General features: G+C 45.1%; 1 protein-coding gene across 3 annotated transcripts; it reads left to right on the forward strand.

Annotated features, from left to right (window-relative positions):
• The first annotated feature begins 1,866 nt into the window (after nucleotides 1–1,866).
• On the forward strand, nucleotides 1,867–21,384 carry maml1 (mastermind-like transcriptional coactivator 1). Of its 3 annotated transcripts, none has more exons than XM_072663736.1 (5): nucleotides 1,867–3,755; nucleotides 10,544–12,043; nucleotides 16,954–17,172; nucleotides 17,962–18,097; nucleotides 19,117–21,384. In XM_072663736.1, exons 1-5 carry the CDS (start codon nucleotides 3,402–3,404, stop codon nucleotides 20,166–20,168), a joined length of 3,261 nt encoding a protein of 1,086 aa, XP_072519837.1. In that variant the 5' UTR covers nucleotides 1,867–3,401; the 3' UTR covers nucleotides 20,169–21,384. The 3 variants fall into 3 exon arrangements, with proteins under 3 accessions (XP_072519837.1, XP_072519838.1, XP_072519839.1); XM_072663737.1 differs by having other exon boundaries at nucleotides 16,957–17,172; XM_072663738.1 differs by having other exon boundaries at nucleotides 10,550–12,043.
• Nucleotides 21,385–21,600: the final 216 nt, after the last annotated feature.

The raw sequence follows: 21,600 nt of genomic DNA on the forward strand, positions 1-21,600 counted from the left end.
CTCTGCCTCTGCAAACCTTACTAATGCAAAAATAATCAATGGCCACAAGGCAAGAGGAGTCTATGAGAAGATAGCTGAATGTTTTTATGAAATCGCAACTCAGGGGAATTGTGGAGGTCAATCTTAAAGACCAAAAAAAAAAAAGGTTTAGGAGAACTGCTCGTCTGCTGGCAAGACAGGCAAGTCAACACCCTTGCTTAACTGCCAAAAACCATCTGTTAAAGGCTAATGTTAACAAGAGCACACAGTGGTTTACAGTGGGGTAATGACCCAAAATAGACCTCAAAACCCACCATGAACTACTGGAAGAGACACAGACTGAAGCTTTTGGAATGGGCCATTGTGGATAGACCTTAACCAAGCTGTGATGCAAGATGCCTCCAGAATATCTCAAAACTAGAGGCCTTCTGCAAGGAGCTGGACAAGTTCCAACTACAGGAACTGAGGAACCTCTGAAGTCCCAAATAATTCAGAAATGATGTAAGACTAAAGCCTAAAAATAAGAGAAGCAACAATCAATAACCCCCCCCCCCCCCCCGCCTTCATTCATAGTTGTGCCGAATGATGTCCAGACCTCCGTCACGTGGAGCCGCTACACTCTCACGAATACAGCAACCACATGACAAATGAACATAGCTGGCTCTGATTTACTCAATGGTGTAAAAATAGCTCCAAGTGTAGCAAACATTCCACTTCTGATGGCTATTTTTGGGAACTGCATGAAAAGAGCATTTTTGCGTTGCGTAATTCAATTTTACATAATCTGGGTCAGGCAGGGCCTTGGCCAGGGACTTGGCCAGTGGAGAATCAACACATGAGCAGACGAGACGGCGGATGTCATGTCAAGTAAGCCTTTCGCCCCGTTGACCCTGCTTCTCACCCCCTACCCAGCCTCTGCAATCACATAACAGAGGGGAGAGGAGCATTAAAGGGGGATTATACTAACTTACAACATTTTGCCACAATTAAACAGGCTGTAATAAGACACTACCTCACTCATTCATTCAGGTGTGTTTGATGTGAAATGCACAGTTCTACAGGACCAAGAACGGGCCAAGCTCAGTTCTATACTGTGCTAGGAAATGGAGCCGGACGTCCCAGAAGCTTAATGCCTTTGAATACTCCTGAACAGAAAATGATTTACCTTCACAGACTGGGAGTATGCTGCCTGACACTGAAGACATTCTTTTATTATAGTTTATATTAAAACGATGGTCATATCATTTACAACATTTATTTTTGTTACATTAGTGGTGGATGTACTTGCTTGGGCTTGTCAGGTGGTTATTGTTTATTTTACTGGACATTTGGATGTTGTTTTATGTTTAAATTTACACATAAAAGATGTATTGATGATTAAGATCAATTTATTGGTGATTTGGGATTATTTGAAAACAAAAAATAAGACATTGAAATTAAGAGTATGTCTACTCTCCACTGCAACACTATGCATGAGTTTTTTTTGGGGTTTCGATGATTAAACTAATCAGAAATGGTTGAACTTTTTTTATTATTATTATTAATAATCACAAGAAACAAAGGCACTGTTTGCGTCTAGATTGTCTGATAATAATAATAATAATAATAATAAAAATAACAACTGCAAAGAAGCTCATCTAGGGTTCAAGCTCATCATCAAAACTCAACACAACAGTTCTAAGCTTGTTTGTGTTTTCTGATGGAAACAATTCGGTTTAATTCGCGTATTAATCCGCTTTAAGGCGAGCCGGTGTGCAGCGCTGAGTCTGGGCCAGGCGGTTTCTGCAGCGCGTAGTGGAATGTGTTTTTTTCCGAAGACCTCGCCGCGTCACCGCGGCGCCCGTCCCTGATTGGCTGCAGTGGTGCGGGAGGGCGGGGCCAGGGCCGCACGGCTCGTGACGCGGGTGCGTGATGCAGGGGTTAGAAAAAGGAGAGGAAAAAAAGAAAGAAAAAAACTTGTTACAAGATGGCGACGAAGACCTGCCAGTCCTCTGGAAAACAATAGAAACAGCAGCCGCGAAGAGGAGTTTCTGCCCTGTTCGGCGAGGCGTTTGTCTGTTCGTAGCCCGCCGAGGACCGGCCGCTGCGGGCCGCGGTGCGAGCGACTTCTGAAGGGCGCCTCCCGGGCCGAAGTGATTTTCACCCCGCTTTTGTTATGAGGCGAGTTAGCTAGCTTAGCCCGCTAGCTCCGCTAGCTACATCCGTAGCTTCGCACGGCGCCGTCCAGCTCTCCGAGGTTTAACGCAGCAGATCAGCTGTTCGCTGTTCGCCAGCTTAGCTGATTTTTTACAAAGTTTCCAGAAGTCCTCATGCCCGGGTTTCAGTCCGAGCGGCGGTGAGAGACGGGGCTGTTCGCTTTCCGGGGTTTCTTTCAACGCGGTCGCCGCTTTTCGCCTCAGAAATGTCCATCGCCTCAAAGTTTAGTCGGAGAGTAGAAGAAGCGGTCCGGCGGCTGTAGCCGAGCTCTGCTCGCTGGGGTAAGTTTTGGAGCCGTAGTGGTTTAAAAAAAAACAAAAAAAAACTCGGCTATTTCAGCTGCTGTTCGCGGAGATTTGTTGGGGGTGTTTTAGCTGCCCCCGTGTGCACACAGGGCATGTCGGGGTGTCGGGGCTAGGTAGCTATTAACTAGGTAGACTCAGCTCAGCACACTGAAGTTTTCCCCGAGCCGAGCCGAGCCGCTCCGCAACGGCTAGCTGAGTGGACTCGCCAGCTGCTTCGCTGTGGGGGAAAGTTTGTGGAAGTCTGATCGGTACTTTTGGAGGACGCAGGAACTGACAGGTAAAGTGAACTCGGTCCTGTAAAGCGGTATGTCGTGTTTGGGGATTTACAGTGGCGGAGATTTCCGAGATCTACAGCGCTAGCTAGATTATGGCCGGTGACCTAACCTGTCCCCTCAGAATGCCCCGGCTGTGTGTAGTGGAGCTTGTTTTGGGGCCTTACTTCGCGTCGTTATTCGCTTTCTGAGTAAAATACAAGCGAAATTGCAGTTATTCGTCCTTTGCTTTAATCGGGGCTGCGACTGCTGATAATCGTGTGAAGTTTCTCGGTGAAAGTCCAGCTCTGGTTTGTGGGTTTGTTGCCCGGACAGGCAGTGATTTGTGTAGTTGGCTAACCCGCTGAACCGAACTGGCCGGCCCCACACTGAGCTACACGTCGAGCCGCTAAACTATGTCCAGGTCTCCTCTGCCCTGGTAGAGCACTGGTAGGCAAATATTGACAAAAATGGAAGCAGTTAAGTGTGTTTTGTGAAGGCAGTGGAGGAGGAGGGGTGTATCGTCGCCCACACAGCGAAGAAAGCAGCAGATTCAGCACTATAAGTTGCTTGTATCCGGAGCTGTGCTGACTTTGAAGAAGAGAAAAGGGAAAGGGCTCCAGCAGCAGCAGCAGCAGCAGCAGCAGCACCACGCCGCTGCTTCTCAACGATGGCGGATTTCGTCGTGCAGCGCCACAGCGCGGTGATGGAGCGGCTCCGGCGGCGCATCGAGCTCTTCAGGCGGCACCACAACAGCTGCGAGAACCGCTACGACAGTACGGCCATGGAGCGCCTGGAGCTGGAGCGGCAGCAGACCTTCGCGCTGCACCAGCGCTGCCTGCAGACCAAGGCCAAGCGCTCCAACAAGCACCGACAGCAAGGGCCCCCGGCGGCGGCGGCGGCGGCGGCGGCGTCTAACGAGCAGGCGGGGCAGAGAGCACCTGGATCCGGGGGGACGAACTCGGAGTTGGCCGAAGGCGGAGGGGCGCCTGGAGAACAGAGCAGGAACAGCACGCTGATGGCGGTGAGTAGGGGAAGTGGCACTGCTGGTGGGCTTTTGGGTCTCAATCCTGGCTGTTTTGCTGTAACACAACGGGCACATGTTGTACAACTAAGCTGGACATCCTGAGCCAAATTCTGGACTGACCAGGGTTGATGATGCCTACTTTCTCCTGTTGGGGCATGACTTGACATTTGGCTTGGTTCATCTAACTAGTGCTAATCAGTTAATTAGCAAGACCCGGAGTTAAAAGAGGGGTGTTGAAGCAACTTTGAAGGACTATCATGTGCAGAAGAGGGGTGGTTGGTAGTAGGGGTTTTTTGTTAGTAGTATCTGTGGCAGCGGCAGCAGCAGCAGCATCCGTTTGTGTGGATGAACCCAGGCAGGCATGCTTCACGGTCACATGATCTCAGTGTTGTTGTGTATGGTCAACACTGCTTTGTGGGCAAGGCCGAGCCTATCCACACTGGCCGTGGTAAAGCGAAAAGACTTTGGTGTCCTGCCTTGAGATTTTAGTTTCACTTCAGAAGATTTTAGTGCAGGAGGAAGCATCCGCTCACCTCAGATCTTTGTTGTCGTCGTCAGCTCCTGAAAACGTGAGAACAGCAGTTTCCTTCCATTGAAACCCACTAGTGCTGCAGATTGACTGCAGCCTGACAGGCCTGACTTTAAACTCTGTGCGTTATGTTGACAGCCCCTGCTTAGCCTGTAACAGGCGTAAAGTGTGCTGTTATAGAGCAGATTTGAGTTGAGGCTTTATTTTGAATTGCACACCAAATGCACCGGTCACCTCCACATGCTGAATAGGCAGGTTAAGTGGGGCAGCAGAGCAGACTGCTTGACCGATCATGTGAAGACATGACGACGTCAGAATGCCCCTTTCTCTTCAACCGTAAAGTTCAGGCGAAGCGTTGAACGCTTCTTTCTTGAAATTTGACTAGGCTCTGAGAAGTTGTCATTCTGAAGGACCAACCCAGCGTTTTGGGTATTTCTAGAGAAAATGTCTTGTTGGAAAGTTCCAACGTGTCGGCTCAGCATGGTTGTGTAGGGGTCCAGCAGGTTCATCGGTCCTGCTGGTATATTTTAGAGATGGGCCCAAGTGTTACGAAACTACCTGGTTTGCTACTTAACAGAATACCTTGTAGATACCTGACAGTGTGGTTGAGTGAAATATAGTGCTAAAATCTGAGAATTGCACTCTTCCTAAACACACTTTAGCTCATTTGTGTTGTTCTGAAGATGGTTGCAGCATCAAACTCAAGCAAAATGGTCTGCGGGACATCAGCATGCCTTTCATCTACACCATGATTTATTACCTCATGGTCCATGAAAGAGATGAGCTCCAGAATTAAGGGATGTGCATGTTGACTGTTTACATTTACCTAAACAAAGCATGAAGACCGGTTATCAAAACTGAATCTGTTTGAAATCTTTGTGCTTAATTTTGGGAATGGACATTTAGGCTTAGGTTTTTTAAACAAACAGTTCTCTAACAGTGTTTTATCAGTTAGGAAATATAACAGTACTTTAATATATATATATATATATATATATATATATATATATATATATATATATATATATATATATGCTGTATTAGCGAGGTACCAAAACCTGGAAGGGAATTTTACACACAAAATAAAACCCTCTCTACCTCATTCTCCCCTCCCAAATCCAATACTACAACCTCCAGTTGGTCACTATTAACTGGCGATAAGATCCCTGAGGATGTCTAAGAAGTTGTCAGTTCCTCACTTAAATTTCATCACCCATGGATGGTTCAGCCTTTTGTGAAAGTTAGAATTGGCTGTAGGCATGCTGCTAATGTTAGTGGCAGCGTTTGCTGGACACTTTACTTTCGGGCTATCAAATATGGTATACTTCTTAGCTTTTAGAAACATCTTTGACCAGGTGTTTGCTCAGGTCAGAAGTGTTTCCGTGGCCAGCTTTGCATTTCGAGTCATACAGAGCGTTGTCTGCAACACGTTTTGAAAGATGTAAAACTTGATTGCCTTCAGCTCACCCTTGCCCTGACTGTGTTTTGCGCTGAAACCAAAATGTTTGTATTTATGCTGTAGGGCTTCTCTGAATGATTCTAATAATCAAGTATTTGTTTGTTGGCATGCGTTTGTCTTTCATCAGCATTGGCCTTTAGATAAAGCTATTACTATGTGGAAACTGACTACTGATCTTAAATTCATGCCTATCATTGCTTGGAATAACATGCCTTATACAGTATGCTAGGCATGTTTGCATCGGCCTAAAAATGTTAATGGCTGATTTCAGTTCATTTATGCAGTCACTGGTTTACACTGTTAATACACTTAACCTGCAGTTGTGCTTAATAATTAAACATCACTATTATGCTTATTGTTTTGTAGGGTAGTTCTCACAAATAAACAAAATTTTGAATCCTGTAAAGTTCTGTTTGAGCAAGTCTATAAATATATTGGACAGTTGACTTATTGGATTGAGTGTCCCTGTGTGTTTTAGTGAAACAGCTAAGAAAGTTGATTTTTGGTGTGTCAGTTTAGTCTGTTGCTGTTGTCACTCTAAACATGCAGGCCCAGAAATATCAGGTTAAATCAATCAGAGACGTATTCAGAACATACGATGTGTCAAAATCGACCGTTAGGTGTTTTAAGAGGGTATCACCAGTGAGTTTAGCAATAGCAGTCAGCCTGGCGGACCACAGGACAACCACAGTGCTGTATGACAGTGTTTCAAGTCACAAAGGAAAGTGGTTGAACATGTCAAGCCATCAAGGTTTTTGACATGGATTGAGACAAACACTGCAGCACAACTTCAGTGAGGTTTACCGCTGAACACAGACCACAGGAATTAAAAATCTTGTAAATGTTGTAGCTTGATTGGAACAAAATGCCGGTAGAGTTCTGCATCAAGGTTCTGTTGAGACAAGAATTAGAGATGCAGTAAAGAAAGGGTGGAGGATAGAAACTGATCTCGCCATTATCTGTGGAACATGATGGGAAGCGCGTATCTAGCTGCTAATGGAAGTGGCTTACTTGTATTTTATTACTATTTCTGCTGGTGCCAGAGGGCATCTTAAAGGACACTGTATACTTTCAGCGAAACAAAGCTCTTGAGGATTGTGCGAAGTCGAACCCTCCTTCACAGGCTTACAAGCTTGCAAACTCTCTGCGGTTAAGACTCTGCCGTACGAGTGCTCCAGTCCTGCAGGTGGTGCTATGGCATTTTATGGTCATTTTTGCAGGCTGTAAAGTACAGACTCTAACACGGACCAATCAGATGCTTTGCTGTGTGATGTTTCTTCCCTCACATGGAAAATGAAGGCTTCCTACAATGAAGCATAGCAAGACCTTAACTGTAGGTTAGAACACACATGTTTTTGACCGTCCATGTCTAACCCATTAAAGCCGGTGTGGTACTCTGCTCAGTGTGCTGTATTTGTCACTTTGGAGTTTCTTTTCTTGAACCGTTTCTTACTCAAACTCCAATATTTGTAAAATATGTCAAAGTAATGTGCTTTGTAGCGGAAGCAGAATGACTACTTTTAACACCACTAACCAGATACCCCTCTCGAGTACAACGACCAGCACAGCTTAAGGGAGTCCTGATCCAGTCCACATTTGAATGTATTGGGCATCGGTTATTTTAGTCATGCCTTGCTTTGTTTTCAAACTACCACTGAACAGCACGTTTAGAGCTGAGTGGAGGCTAATGCTAATACACAGCATAAAACAGTAGATTTAAGAAAAATCGAAACGATACTAAACGATATCACTCAGTCCAGAATGTCTCAGAAAACAAAAATAAAGGGTTAAAACTCTGACGTTAAGAGACTGTGATCGGCTTTAGAGCAAATTAACCTGATCGACCTACCCAAAAGGACGGCAGCACCTGAAAACCAAAGGAATCCTGTCCAAAGTGATTTTTGCTTCTGTAAAAGATTAGGTTTATTTACGATTTGACGTTTATGTACAGTATATCGTTGACATCGCACAAAAACATTGGACCTACAAGTTGGCAACTTTACAGGAGAACGCAAACCCTTATAAAACACCCTTATAACCTGCAGTAAAAATTCCATGTTCGATTTTATTCCAAGTAATTTTGCCGCTTTTCTAACTTTTGACTACATGCAAAAAGGCAGCCATACACCCAAATTCTCTTTAGTTTTGTGTAACGTATTTATTTATTTCCCTGGCTTTTTCTTCTTCTTTCGTTGTCTGTTCCCTCCTCTTGTAATTTGGCTGATTGCCTACCTGTGGGGCTCCCCCTCATTACTAATCAGAAAATCCTTTTCTTCAGGGAGTGGTTCATTTTGTTCAGAAACACCCGGAACTCCTTTTGTGGTACAGAAAAAAAAAAGTATTATCATTTTTAAAGAAACAGACCTCCTCTGCCTGTCGCATCGCTGTATTTGTGTTGGCAAAATCACCATAGTCCAGTGCTCGTTTGAAAGCTGTTAGCACCCAATCAATTGGTCAGTTGCTGCTGTAGGACAGAACTGCTGTAGTAAGAAAGGGGGTGATTGCACAGGGCGTTCAGGATGACTCAGGTCTAAGCTAACCCATCCCCCAGCTCGCCCACACAGTTGACTCACCATTGTTCCCAATGCCCCAGGACAACTCTCTGTGTGTGTGTGTGTGTATGCATGCATGCATGTCACCATACTGGACCCTTACCCTGGAACAGGAAATATTTGTTCGCTGAACACAGCTTGGTCAAAGTTCAGTTCAGTGTGTGCTTTTTGCTGTGTCTTCAGCTCGTGTTCAGCACGGCTCACAATGTGCGCTGTGTTTTTCAGTGTCTTAATCGTTTTGCAGGGAAACTGGCAAATGGATTCAGGGATTCAGAAAATGTTCTCTTCACAGTGCATAGATTTTAGGCCCGGTATCGCAGCAGCAATGTGGGCTCCCCCCTCCCTCAGAGAATGACTCAGTACTACTCATCCACCCTGTTAGGGCTCTTGGCCTGCGTTTCATCTTTCGCAGCCACTGTTGTGCTGATACAGTATCAGAATTGGCCTGATAACTGGCCTGAAGGGTGGTTTTGACTGTATAACAACATTTTACAGTGAGAACTTTTTTCTGTTACTGTTGAGATTTCTCATTTTATAATTACGGGTTAACTGTGGTAACTGAGGTTTATGGGTTGTCATCATGTAATTCCTTTAATCATCACACAGCTAAAGTGGGTCATCATTACAGTGTGTTAGTTAGTCCAGCTTTTTAGTGGCTCTAGGTTGGGCTGAGCAGCTCTTGCTTGGGCCCTGGGTTGGGGCCGCCGCTCTTCAGCCGCGGGCCTGGAGGGAGCCCATTGTGTCAGTGGGGGCTTCAAAGGCGAGCTGCGCCTGGCCAGGAATTCGGCACGCTCTCACAAACCTCTGCAGCCGTAGCGCTGCCTCTTTTGTTGTGTTCTGTACATCCATACACATGGTAATTAGTCTCATGTGGCTTGGGCCTGTGGTGATGGTGGTTGTGAAGTGGGGGAGTCATGAAGGCAGAGAGTGAGCGAGAGACTGAGGGGAAGGGAGGGGGGGGGCGGAAGGGAAGTGAGAGAAAGTGAGAAGGAGGGGAGAAAGTGGGGGAGATTAAGAGACGCAAAGAGGCAGAGAAATGGTTTGAGAAGTTTGGCCCGTTTGGGTGTGTGTGAGCGAGAGAGAGAGTACATGTGGGTGTGCATGCGTAACTCGAGGGAGCGAGCGAGCGCTGGAGGAAGAGTGCGCGAGAGTGAGCGAGAGAGAGACCAGTTTTTCTGGTTCAGGAAGCCTGGCAGTAACTCGCGTCTCTCGTTGGAAGTGTGCGTGTGTTGAGGGTGTTTAGATCAGACAAGCCGTTTTACTTTACCCATAGCAAGCCCTTAGCTCAGCTGTACTCTGCTTGTGTCGAGACGAAACTGCCGCCTCAGCTAACCATTGGTAATGTGGTCGAAAGAGCAGACTCGCTGGTCTCGTGTTCAGGGTGCTTCTTTAAAGCATACATTACTGACGGTCTGTGCAAGTAATTGTAATTAATTAGGTATGAGCACATAACATACTGGTTAAATCAAGAAGGCAATGCACTGCACATGCTTTAAGCTCATATGTGTCTTGTTTTTGCTATTTAGATACATAAATATATATTCTGTTAAACAAAAACTGCGAGCATTGAATTTAAACCCTGGTCTTAACACCAGATGCAGTTCTGTATGTTAAGTACTGCTCTGGACAGCTAGCTAATTAGCACACTTTATTATTAGCTAGAGAAGCAGCCGAAAAAGTGGTAGCTAACTACTTCTGCTAACTTCTATAGACCTCACCCGTTTATGTAACCAATGAACTACGTAGAGGTGGGCGATAACTATTTTATTGTGATCAATTTTGTCATTCTTATGCTTTTCTGTGCTTTAAGAACACTGACGAACTGCACATTTTAATTGTGTGATTAAAGCTGTTTATGCATTTTTGTCAGTGTCAAAATATATTGATATCTGTAATATTGTCTATTGTGATATGTTTTTGTTTGAAGCCCCATAATTATTTTGTTTGTAGTTCTATAAAAGTAGAAATATGAAATCTAGAAATCTATTTTGTGGGATGTAGACACGCCATATACACAAATATGACAACTTTAGTTTTTCTAACTAAATAGACTGACAATTTTACAACAGGGACTCCGACTCCACTGGGGGGAAAAATTAAGTGTTTGAAATTGTAGAATCATGGTCCTGCAACAGCTGTGCATATCATATAGCAGGTTTCAGTGCCTTCACTTTGTTAGTCTTTTTGTTTAAGAATCTGATGGTGATTTCGTACTTGTGTGATGCTGATTTTGTTTTTCCATCAGTTACAGGAGACTGTGAAGAGGAAGCTGGAGAATGCAGGGTCTCCGCTGGGTCGTGACCAGGTTAATGGCTTTGGTGATGGCTACCCTCCATCTAAAAAGTCCTGTCTAGAAGATGCTTTGAGTGGCCTCAATGGGGCTGCGAATGGCACTTTGCCGCCTCTCTCTCCCATGGATAGCAAGCATGGCATAGGTCCCGACTCTCTGGGAATGAACGGGACACATGTCACGGGTGGCGTGGAGCAGAATGGAGTTGGAATGCCAGATGGATGTGCGGTGCGGGGCAGCGAATCAGACATTCGCCTAAAAGAGATGAAGCAAGAGCCCATGGACGACATCCTGCCCACTGGAGGGGGCAATGGGAATATCATGCTTCCTGATCTCAACCTGAATGAGCAGGAATGGACTGAGCTCATGGAGGAGTTCAACCGCTCTGTTCCCTACGAAGAGATCCAGGAACTCTTCAATGATGGTTTTGAGGATCGGAAGGACCCAGATTTGTCGGCTGGTGGGCCACCTTCCAATCTTCTGCCTGCTGACCTTGCCAGCGTGGTAAAAGCTGAGTTCTCTCCAGCCCCAGCTTCATCCTCATCTGCTTTTGAGCAGGACTCTCGCACTGGCTCCCCTCATGTCCCACCCTCCTCATCTGGGCCTCTGCTGCACACTGGCTCCCCAGTCACGGCTCCCTCGGCCGCCTCCTCTCCAGCTTTGCCTGGCCCACAGCACTCACAGCAACAGCAGCAGCAGCAGCAACAACCAGGCCAGCCATCCAGACCTCTCCAGAACCACCTGCTGCCTGGACCGCCGAAAGACCTCTCGCCAGCTCAGCAGCTGCAGCAGCTAGCAGCTGCAAGAGAGCAGCAGAGGGCGCAGCTGATGCAGAGCCACCAGCACCAGTCACAGAAACAGCAGCAGCAGAAACAGCAACAGCAGCAGCAGCAGCAGGCACCAAAATTTCACCAGCAGCCCAATCACCCCACTACCTGGCCTCAGAACACTCCCACGCAGAGTCAGCTAGGAGGCACTTTTGGCCTAGAGAAGCCCACCAGCCCATCACTCTACCCTCCAGACTTTCAGAACTCCAAGTCTCTGATCATGCCCGGACAGCAGCCCAACAAAGGCTCACCCAAAGCGGGAGCCCCAGGAGGGTATATGCAGCAAGGTGCCCACCCCATGCACCCAATGGGTCACCCAGCCCCTCCCTCTGGCACCCTCAGTCACCCTTCTGGCCCAGGGGGTCAGGCAGCCTTGTTGGACTACAGGAACACTAAGCCCCTGAGCCACTTTGAAGCTGGAGCGCCAGGGCCGCCTAGAGGGCCTGCAACCCAAGTGCCCAATAAAGCAGTCCTGCTTAACATCCTCCGCCAGCAGCAGCAGCAACAGCAGCAGCAGCAGCAGCAGCAACAACAGCAGCAGCAGCAACAACAACAGCAGCAGCAGCAAATAAAGCAGAGGCCGGGTGGCATGCCTTTTAGACCCCCAACACATCTACCACACACACAGGTAAGTCAGTGCACCACAGCTGCATACAGCCAAACCCACCACACTTCAACCTTTTTATCCCCACTTTCATATAGTATACATGTTATTGTTCCACTAAAACCCCCATTTCTATACTGGTTTGTCCTTTGTGGTTTAAAAAAAACCTATCCACTATAATTAGTTATGACTAGTTGATCATTAATTGATGATTAATCTTTAGCTGACAAGCCTAAAAAAAATATGAACACATGATATGAAAATATGGACTTTTCCCTCATTATTTCATGACAAATTGTTTCAAAGTCTTGAATTTGCGTTTGGTAGCTGTTCATTGAAGCTCTCGATGTATGATCCAAAGAGCTGTCCATGTAGGCTAGAAAACTAAAGAAACCTAATAGGGAGAGTGCTGAATTTACAGGAGTGACCGAATCAGTGGTTTGAATTGAAGGAATGCACTGTTGGGCTGAGAGGCACAAAATGGCCTGGGAGACCACAGAAGACAACTAAAGTAGATCATTAAGGATTTCTCCTCTTGGTGAAGAAAAAACCCTTCATAACATCTGGTCAGGTCAAACACACTCTTGAGCAGGAAGACAGATCTCTGTCAAAGTCTACAAAGTCTTTAATAATTGCACATGGAACCAGCAAACCACTGGTAACAACTAAACAGAAAACATCAAAAGGCTGCCTCTTAAATGGCTGGATCTTTCACCTGACCTCAACCCTAGTGAGCAGCTTTTCACTTACTGAACACAAATTTGAAGGCAAAAAGACCCACAAACGAGCAGCAACTGAAGGTGGCTCAAGGGGGAAAATGTAGCATTCGATGTCCATGGGTTTTAGACTTTTAGAAATTGCACCCAAGTATTTGGAACATGAATCCTCATGTTTAATTGTTCATTTATTCTAAACCTGTGTAAATGGAGACAGTTAATTCTTGAACAGATACTGGAGTATTTTTTTGTTGAACCTCCTTGAATTGAAGCCGAATGTCTGAAGTTCGGTCACACATTGCTTCATTTAAAGCCTAATGTACAGAGGCAGATATGTCACTGTACAAATACTTATGGACTGCTGTACTGACTGCTTGTTGTGAAATACAACATATCTTTATTGACAGAAGTTCATTTACAGGCTACTATGGCTATGTCTAAGCTGATAGTCCGATCAGGAGGGGAGTACACACACTTCATGTGCTGATGGGCATGAGTAGCATCTGGCAAAAACTGAAATTTAATACAATTTTCTATGATGTACGTTGGGACACCAAACTGATTCCACCCAGCACTCTTTTTAGCCACAGTTATTTTTTGTTGGCTTATCTGCTACTACTTGAACCTACAGTTGTATGCATGCGCTTGGCCCACCCTTTTTTAACTGAGTAGTAGTAGTAAACACAGGCACAGTCTGCAGTGAGGCCTGTGCAAATCTCTTGCGGAGGCTCAGATTTGTCTGAGACGAGGTCTCAGCATTGATTAGCAAATCAAGCCGGAGGCCGGTCACAAAACGTAACCAGGAACAGTCAGCTGAATCAGATTTTCAGATTTAATCAATTATTTTACTTTTAATAATTATTTATAAATTATTTATATATAAAATATTTAATATTATATATAAAAATTATTTATAAATTATTTATAAATAAATGTATCTTTTATTAACACTTATCAAACTTGAGCTCCTTTAAGCAACTGTCTAAATATCTGAAAGTAGTAGATGCTCACATCCCAGGGATGTACAGTTTTTGTTTTGTGCAGTGTCGGATCTAAAAAAATAAAAAAATAAATAAATAAATACAACTTTGCAGAGCTGTGGAGGTCATGATGAGACATTAAAGACCAAGGAAAACCTCTGAGCCTGTTTGCACCCAGCATTAACATGCAGTTTGTATAAGGATCTACTGTGACCGGATTCTGTTCAGAGTTATCACTAAAATGTGACTCCAGCATGATCAGATATCTGATTTTACTCTTCATGTAAAAAAAAAAAGTTTCAGTTTTACTTCCTGTGAACAACAGTTTCTCATCAAGGTGATGCAGCTTCTTGAGGCCGCAAACTGTTTTGAGGAACAGTAAAACAATAGATGGCTCATACATTCTCGTAATACATATCTGAGTATGTTTATTGGAGATTGTTTGACCACAAGGGAACACACACACACACACACGGTAATACTGGCATAATCTACTTGTAATAAAGTGTGAGCGCTCACTCATAGAGCCAGGGTGATGGAGGGGTACCTGTACTAGATGGAGAAGACCTATATAAGACTTTTGGCTACACAAATTGTCCAAGATGCTGACTCTGTGTGACCACTGTGAGAAGGTGTTATCTCTCCTCAAGTTTTGAGTTTTGCAACGTGAGACAACAGTGTGTGTAACTGAGCATTGTTTCCTCATATCTGCCAGTAGTGACAGTCATCACAATATATTCAGACCCACTTTATTTATTAATCCGTTCATAGAAAATGATGCATTTTGTTTTCAATTTAGCCGTAATGTGACCAAGTTTCATGTGTGAAACAGTTCAGGCTTTGGAGAGAGAGGGTGAGAACTGTGGAGCAGAATCTTTACACATAGAAGTGAGAGCCTGATGCAGTCGGAGAAGCCTGAACATGGAGATGAGCAATTTGACAAGATTTTTTTATTATCTCCATTATGGTAAATTTAGTTGAGTTTAGCTTGGATCTCTGCAATACTGAAACTGACCAACTGCATGTTGCATAACAGAACATAACTAGTCTGGTTTAATTAGATGTAGTTGAGCAAATGTTGAAGAAAAATCACTGTGCTTAGCTTTAGATAGTGAAGTCTAGTACAACTATAGTTTTAATAGTGTGTTACACATATAATGTCTTAATATTTTATCATGAGAATTGTAATTTTCCAGCCAAATGTCCAGAAACGAGTCTTATGTATTTGGTGAGTGGTCATCATTTAAAAATGTGCAGAACAAAATTGTTCGTATAGCTAGTTTTTACTCTTTGACCATCTTTGCAACACCGCTGGACAGTTATGTCCAGTCATACGACATCAGGCTTTATTCTTTGTGAATGGGGAGAGAAGAGAACTTTTTCTGGTGTGTTCTGGCTGCTGCACTTTGCAGATTTCCCCATTGTGGCTAATTGACCCATTTTGCTGAAAGGTGGGATTTTTCTGTTAACATTCGCCATGCTGAGCGTTATGAGAGCTCCTATTCATATTTCAGCCAGTTGCTGTCTCCTCATTTAGATCATCTCTGGTTTAACATAGAATTTCACAAATGGAGAAGAGGAAAGTCTCCTGGTGAGAAGTAAGTGCAAAGGAAGAGTCATGCCAACAGATTTTCAATATAAATTGAAGGTGTGAAATTACAGTGGCAGTCGTGTACATGACTGGTCTTATTTAGTGTGCTGTGTGGCCAAAGCCAGTACACATCAACATCTTAGTGAATAGGAGACAAACTAGACGGGACAAAAACATTTGAATACTGTAGTATATCAATATAGTAAAACTGTTGGAAGCAGACCTAGCCACTGGTATTTGTAATGACTCAAGTCCATCTGTAAAAACACACGGTCATAATATAATACACGATAGATCATCCAAACACGCCTCCATTCAACACTGCTACATATTTGTTTATTTTGGCCTACAGCCCTGGTGCTAGAATCTTAAAAAAGGAGGCTTACAGCCCTGTGTCTGTGGGTTAGTAGGTATTAGTGGTTGTGGTTTTATGGTTTTAATATTTGTCCTAAGTCTGCCCTCCGGTTGTCGGGTGCTTTAAGCTTGTACATTATTGATGCCATTGATTCTTGTTAGTTTGTATTGTTTTGGTGTTCCTCTGTCCAGTGTGTGTGTGTGTGTGTGTGTCTGGCAGCAGGCCTCTTCAGCCCTGGGGATGAACACAGTTTGTCTGGGTCAGGCAGCTGGTTGCTAAGGAGCAGAGCGCTGGCAGGCGTTCTCGCTCAGTCGCTCACGCACCCGCACACACTCGCGCACGAGGATGGGGGCTGGGATGGGCCATGAGGTTGCAGCCCTGTGACAGAGGAGTCGGTAGAGAAAGGGAGAGACGGAGAAGGCGGGTGGGAGAGTGGGAAGAACAGAGGGAGTAAGAGTGAGCAAGTGAGCTGGAGGGAGGGAGGGAGGGTGGGACAGAGGGACGACAAAGCAGTCTTTCATGCGTCGGTCCTCCCCCTCCCCTGGCTTTCGTCCCTCTAAGAGTATTTTGGGATCAGCCCCCCTCTCCCTCTTGCTGCTGTCCCTATTTAAATATAGCTGCTTAACCCACTTGGGTTTTTTCCTCTCTCACAAGATGAACTTTTTGCTCTTTCCTTCCATCCTCTTTAATATGTCGGGCTGTGTGTCTCTCAGTCTCCTTTCCAGCTACGGTTTGCTCATTCTGGACTGAGTTGAGTCTTCAGTGGTTCAGACGCTGTTTGGCTGCTACTCTAGTGTTCAGAGATAACCGTCTGTGAGAATGTTAAGCAGCCAGTGATTTCAGTTTGTTTTGCACAGATCTGAGATGAAGTGGCGTTGTAGCATTCAGCCATTTTCTCTCTGCTCATACAATCCCAATACAGCTCAACCAGTCAAGCTCTTTCTGAGCTGTTGGAGCATGAAGAACGATCAGTGCTGGTGCTCAGAACCACAGAGTAAAATTGATCAATCTGGCAGGTGATAAATGTTTCAGTGTACCGTCAATGCACTGCAGCATTAGTTTCATTAATGCCAGAATTTACTTTCTTTTTACCCCTCCTCATTTGCTATTTTCCCACAATCTGGGTGTTCTTTCCTGGCCTAAACCTGCTCAACTGTTTCTGGGGAGTCCAGAGTTTAGTACTCTGCCCCCTAGTGGAATGAATGTCTACTGCAGCAAAGCAACCTTTAGAAATGTATTAATCTATAAATTCTTTATTCTGATTTGGTAAATTCTCCTTTCTTTGTTTTTAGCAGGAGCCCGGTACTTACCCTTCAGGTCCTCATGTCCCAGGCCCTGGTGGCGCCATGACAGGGCAGCCGGGTGGCAGCGGTATGACTGCAAACCATGGTAACCTGCCCTATCTGAGCAGCCTGCAGAAACAGCAGCAGCAGCAGCAGCAGATGCATTTGATTAATCCACAGCAGAAACAGTTCCTTATGGGACAGCAGAGACAGATGATGGTGGAGCAGGTGAGAGACCAAGTGGCCTTCCTCATACACTTTATGTCCAATTGTTTGTAGACATCTCATCTAAGGAATGCATCTAGCTTCTTTAAGTTGTACCCATTCCTGACAGTTGTGTGAATGCACATAGCTTGTCAAGTCCCTAGAATAGGGCCCTCTGGAGCAGATAAACATCAACCTATTTGCACCATACCTTATGGCAGGTGTGGGCTGGAGGGGTATTGCCCCCCAGCATTGAGCTGTGAAGCAGTGGAACTGTATTCTCTTGAATGATGGTGCTCCTTCTAATACTTTTGGGAATAATTGAGGAGTTGAGGATAAGGTGGGATGGTGATCATCCAGTATCCTGACCTCACTAATGCCCTTGTTGCTGAATGCGGTCCGATTTTCTCAAAAATGCACATTTGCCAAATAAGAAGTGCTTGTTAATTCAGTAGGCCCTTTTAGCAGCATCTAATGCCAGACACTGTTAAAATTGCATTAGTAGAAACATTGAATGCGTTACTCATGCCTAAACGTTAAGCCTACACCGATTTCAACCCTGTCAAGTGACTTTTCGAATGGACATGGTTTACTGCTATTCAATCATATAAGCCGATTAATTGGCTTTATCCAGTGATATTCCAAATGAGCAGGAACAGCTGCATTGCTTTGCGTGTCCTCTAGGAGGTGCCAGCCTCATAGGGAACAGGATATGGATGTTGATGTGTTGATATTTTTATGGTACACCCAGTAGGTTGCTCCTAATATTGCAGGGTGCTCATAACAAAATGGCTGTCTGTGTCACTCCTTTAGGAGAAGCAGCGGCAGCAGCAGGAACAGCAAATGCAGAGGCACCTGACCCGCCCCCCGCCTCAGTACCAGGACCAACAGAACCCCTCCGCCCAGCAGAACCCATTCCAGCAGCAGCCACAAGTCTCTCAGTTTCCAGGTACATGGCTTAAGAATCTTCCTCTACTTGTGATATCCTAAACATTTTACCATAGATTTCTTCAGAAAGGTGACCGCTTGTCTGATTTGAGTTAAAAATAAATAAATAAATAAATAAATTCTCCCCACCCCTCTCCCATCTGACTCCTGTTAATGGGCCTGTGTGTCGAAGGCTTTTGGTCCAGTCTTTTCATACAGGTATGGCTTTGTTCACTGTAAGCCTTTCTGCCCACCTGATATGCAAAGTATGCTTACTGACTGAGTCATTTGAATCGCAAACAAACAGTTAGAGGGAGTACGGGGAGTGGGCACTGCTGCTGTTGGAAGCGTAATTAAATGTGACACGGTGCTAGTTAAAACTTGTCTTGTTTTTTGCAAGATCTTCACAGATATGTTTTAGTTGCGTCCATGCTGGGAATTATACTACACAAAACCCTGAAGCCACACCGACCTCTGGTGGTTAAGACTGAGCATTATTACAGTAGCATCTTTGATCAACTTTTTAGCATATCGAAAAGCCTGTTGCCTTAAGCCAGGGGTGGGGCAGTTCCGGTCCTGGAGGGCCAGATTACTGCACAGGTTTGTGCTTTTCCTGCTTATGCACACCTGAAAATGTTGAGTGTAAGGCAGTGAAATTAGCCAACTGTTCTGGACTCCTGGTCCCCTTTGCCTACCCCTACTTTGCGCAATGGATGGTGCATTGTAGGGAAGTGCAATATGACCAAAAATGGGCCAGTATGAAGATCAGTAATTATTCTTTCTAATGCACAGTTTTGTTAGTACATATTTGGAATACATAAGCTGGAATGCATCAAATATATGAGATTGGTATTAAAATATTTGGATATGTTAAAGTATGTGGCTGCTTAGCTGGCTGCTGGTTTGTGATAGTTGAATAAAAGGCTTTTGTGCTGAATTGTGCAGAATTTCTTGCTGAGTAAAAGTAAACATATATGCAGTTGTTGAAATGATGATATTAATAATATAAACTTTGCATCTGCTTTTCTCTTTGTCATGTAGGTTCTTCTCAGTCTATGGGCAATGTGAACTCTCTTGGTGGTCCCGCTCCCAGTGCTCAGCGCATGTTCACACAAACACAAGGTGTGATGGGAATGGGTCAGGGAGGAGGCCCCACCCCTGGTGCCCCTCCAGCTGCCAGTCAAGCGGACATGAGCCTGTCATCCTGTGCGGGTGGACTTGATGTGCAGCAGGTTCTGTATGGCAACATGCCCATGCACCCATCTCACCCTAACCAGAGACTACCCGTGTCAGCCTTGCCTGCAGCCTACAGACAGACCGTTCTGGCCCAGCAGCAGGCCCATCTCAAGAGCCAGCCTAATGCTGCCTTGTTGAAACAGCAGCAGCAGCAGTTAGCTCGTCTCCCTAACATGTCCAACGCGTTAGCTAACAACATGAACTCAGCTATACCCAACTCTTTGCCTACCAGTATCCCAGGTGCGATGCAACCACAGGCCCAGTCCTGGCAGCAGCAGCAACAGTCTCACCCGGCTCTTCAGCAGAGCATGGCAGGCCAGCCTAACCCCAGCAGTGGTGGCATGCCTGCCGGCTTCAACAACTCTAGCTTCCACATGCAGCCACGGATGCCCAAGCTGCCTGGCAGCGCCCCTTTCCCTCAGGCCGGCATGGGAAATGGCACGACAGGGAGGGCCATGGCAGGCATGAACCCTGGGCAGATGATGCCCAACATGGCCCAGCAAAGGACCAATAACCCTGGCATGGGACAGCAGCTGCCTCCTCCCAACCAGCAGCAGCAGCCTCAGCAAGGACAGCAAGCGCCACCTCAGTCCCAACAGGTGCTGCCTGACCTGAGCTCGTTCGGGCAGCCACAGGGAGCTCAGGTGCCCAACCGTACAGCGGGCATGCAGTGCAACCAGGCCTACCAGGTCACCCGGACAGCTGGTCAACAGCTGCCATTTGGCTACAGCACCCAGCCTGGGGGCAGTTTACCTAGCTTCCCTGTGGAGAGCGACTTGGTGGACTCGCTGCTGAAGAACCAGACAACGCAGGAGTGGATGGATGACCTGGATGAGCTGCTGGCTAGTCATCAGTGATTCAGTTCTCATGCAAGCCAGTCGCGTTTGCACGTTGCATTTAAGGGATGTGCGAAGATTAAGACTCTTATCAGTGAGTTGTCTGGACAGTTGTCATCATGTAGAGTGACATTACTTCAGAACTGCTGTTTTGTATTTCTGCGTATGTAAACGTGGTATGTATATAATATAAGGAGTGAGGGGCACAGGACCAAAAGCCTGTGTGTATTGAGTATTCCCAGGGCTGGAATGAAAAATGTGTAGATTAAAAAAAAACTATAGAAAAAAAAAGATCGAAAGAAAAAAACATTCTACTACTGAACCTGTGGCTCAGTACTAAAACCACTGAATTAGAACCCAGATGTGATGGGTCAAACACACACACATGCACACACACTGCTTTTCTGCCTTTTGCTGTTAAGCTTCAGACAGACTACCTACTTTTGCCTCAATCTGTTTCTTTGCTTGCGTCCTAAAATACTAGTGTAGGGCCAGACTGTTTTTCTGTACCTTTTATTTTATTTTTTTTATTTTTTATTTTTTAATGGACATTGGCCTTTATACTCCTATGCTGATAAAATAATTATACCCTTTACATATAGTCAGTCCTGCCTTAGTCCTGCATCCGTGGCCTTGAGTTTTTTCTTTAATTTACACATCCACAACTGTTGTGAAGCGTTTTTGGTTCAACAGCAGAATCTCTGCGGTTCTTATGGTTCATTTCATGCTCTGTACGGAGAGGTCCAGTGTCTGTTCTGTGAATGTGCTCCATAACAGTGAGGCTGGGAAGTAAACGGTTTAAAGAGGTCTGGAGGCCTGCGGGTTTAAGCATTACACTACAACACTAACGCGAAGGCACGCCATCGCTTCTGTTTAACATGTTACACTAAAGCAGAACCTGTTCTTCTGCAATGTTTCCAAATGAGGCAGGAGCCCACAGAAACACCCCCCCCCCCCCCCTTCCTTCCTATGCGTTACTGTGGGGTAAGTGGACTCTTCCAACCTGAGAACTGGGTGTGCGTGCCACCTGTCTGTCTGCATCTAATGAGCGTGCTCATTTCCGTGTCCAACAGGGCTTCTTGTTTATTTATGGGTTTTTTTTTTTTTTTCTCCTTTTTTTTTTTTTGTATGTATGCATTTCCTAATGTTCGGGAGAAGATAGATCTTATTTTTATATGTACGTTGTTGCGGATTTTTGTAAGTATTTTATACTTTTTATTATTGTTCTCTGCAAAAACAAGAGTATTATGTAAATATAGTTCTTTAGAAACAGCTGTGCGTGCTGCGTTTTGTTTATAGTGCCTGTGACTCCTGGTCTGATGCCAATCAGGGCATTAGAGCTGGACTGTTGTGGTTTGTGTGTTAGGACGTTTAGGAAGCTTTTGCGAAGTGCAAAAGTCAAAAAAGTAATAAAAAAAAGAAAAACAACCAAAAAACATACATTGAGGTTTGA

This window comes from Salminus brasiliensis, chromosome 19 (assembly GCF_030463535.1).
Source record: "Salminus brasiliensis chromosome 19, fSalBra1.hap2, whole genome shotgun sequence".
Classification (NCBI taxonomy): domain Eukaryota; kingdom Metazoa; phylum Chordata; class Actinopteri; order Characiformes; family Bryconidae; genus Salminus; species Salminus brasiliensis.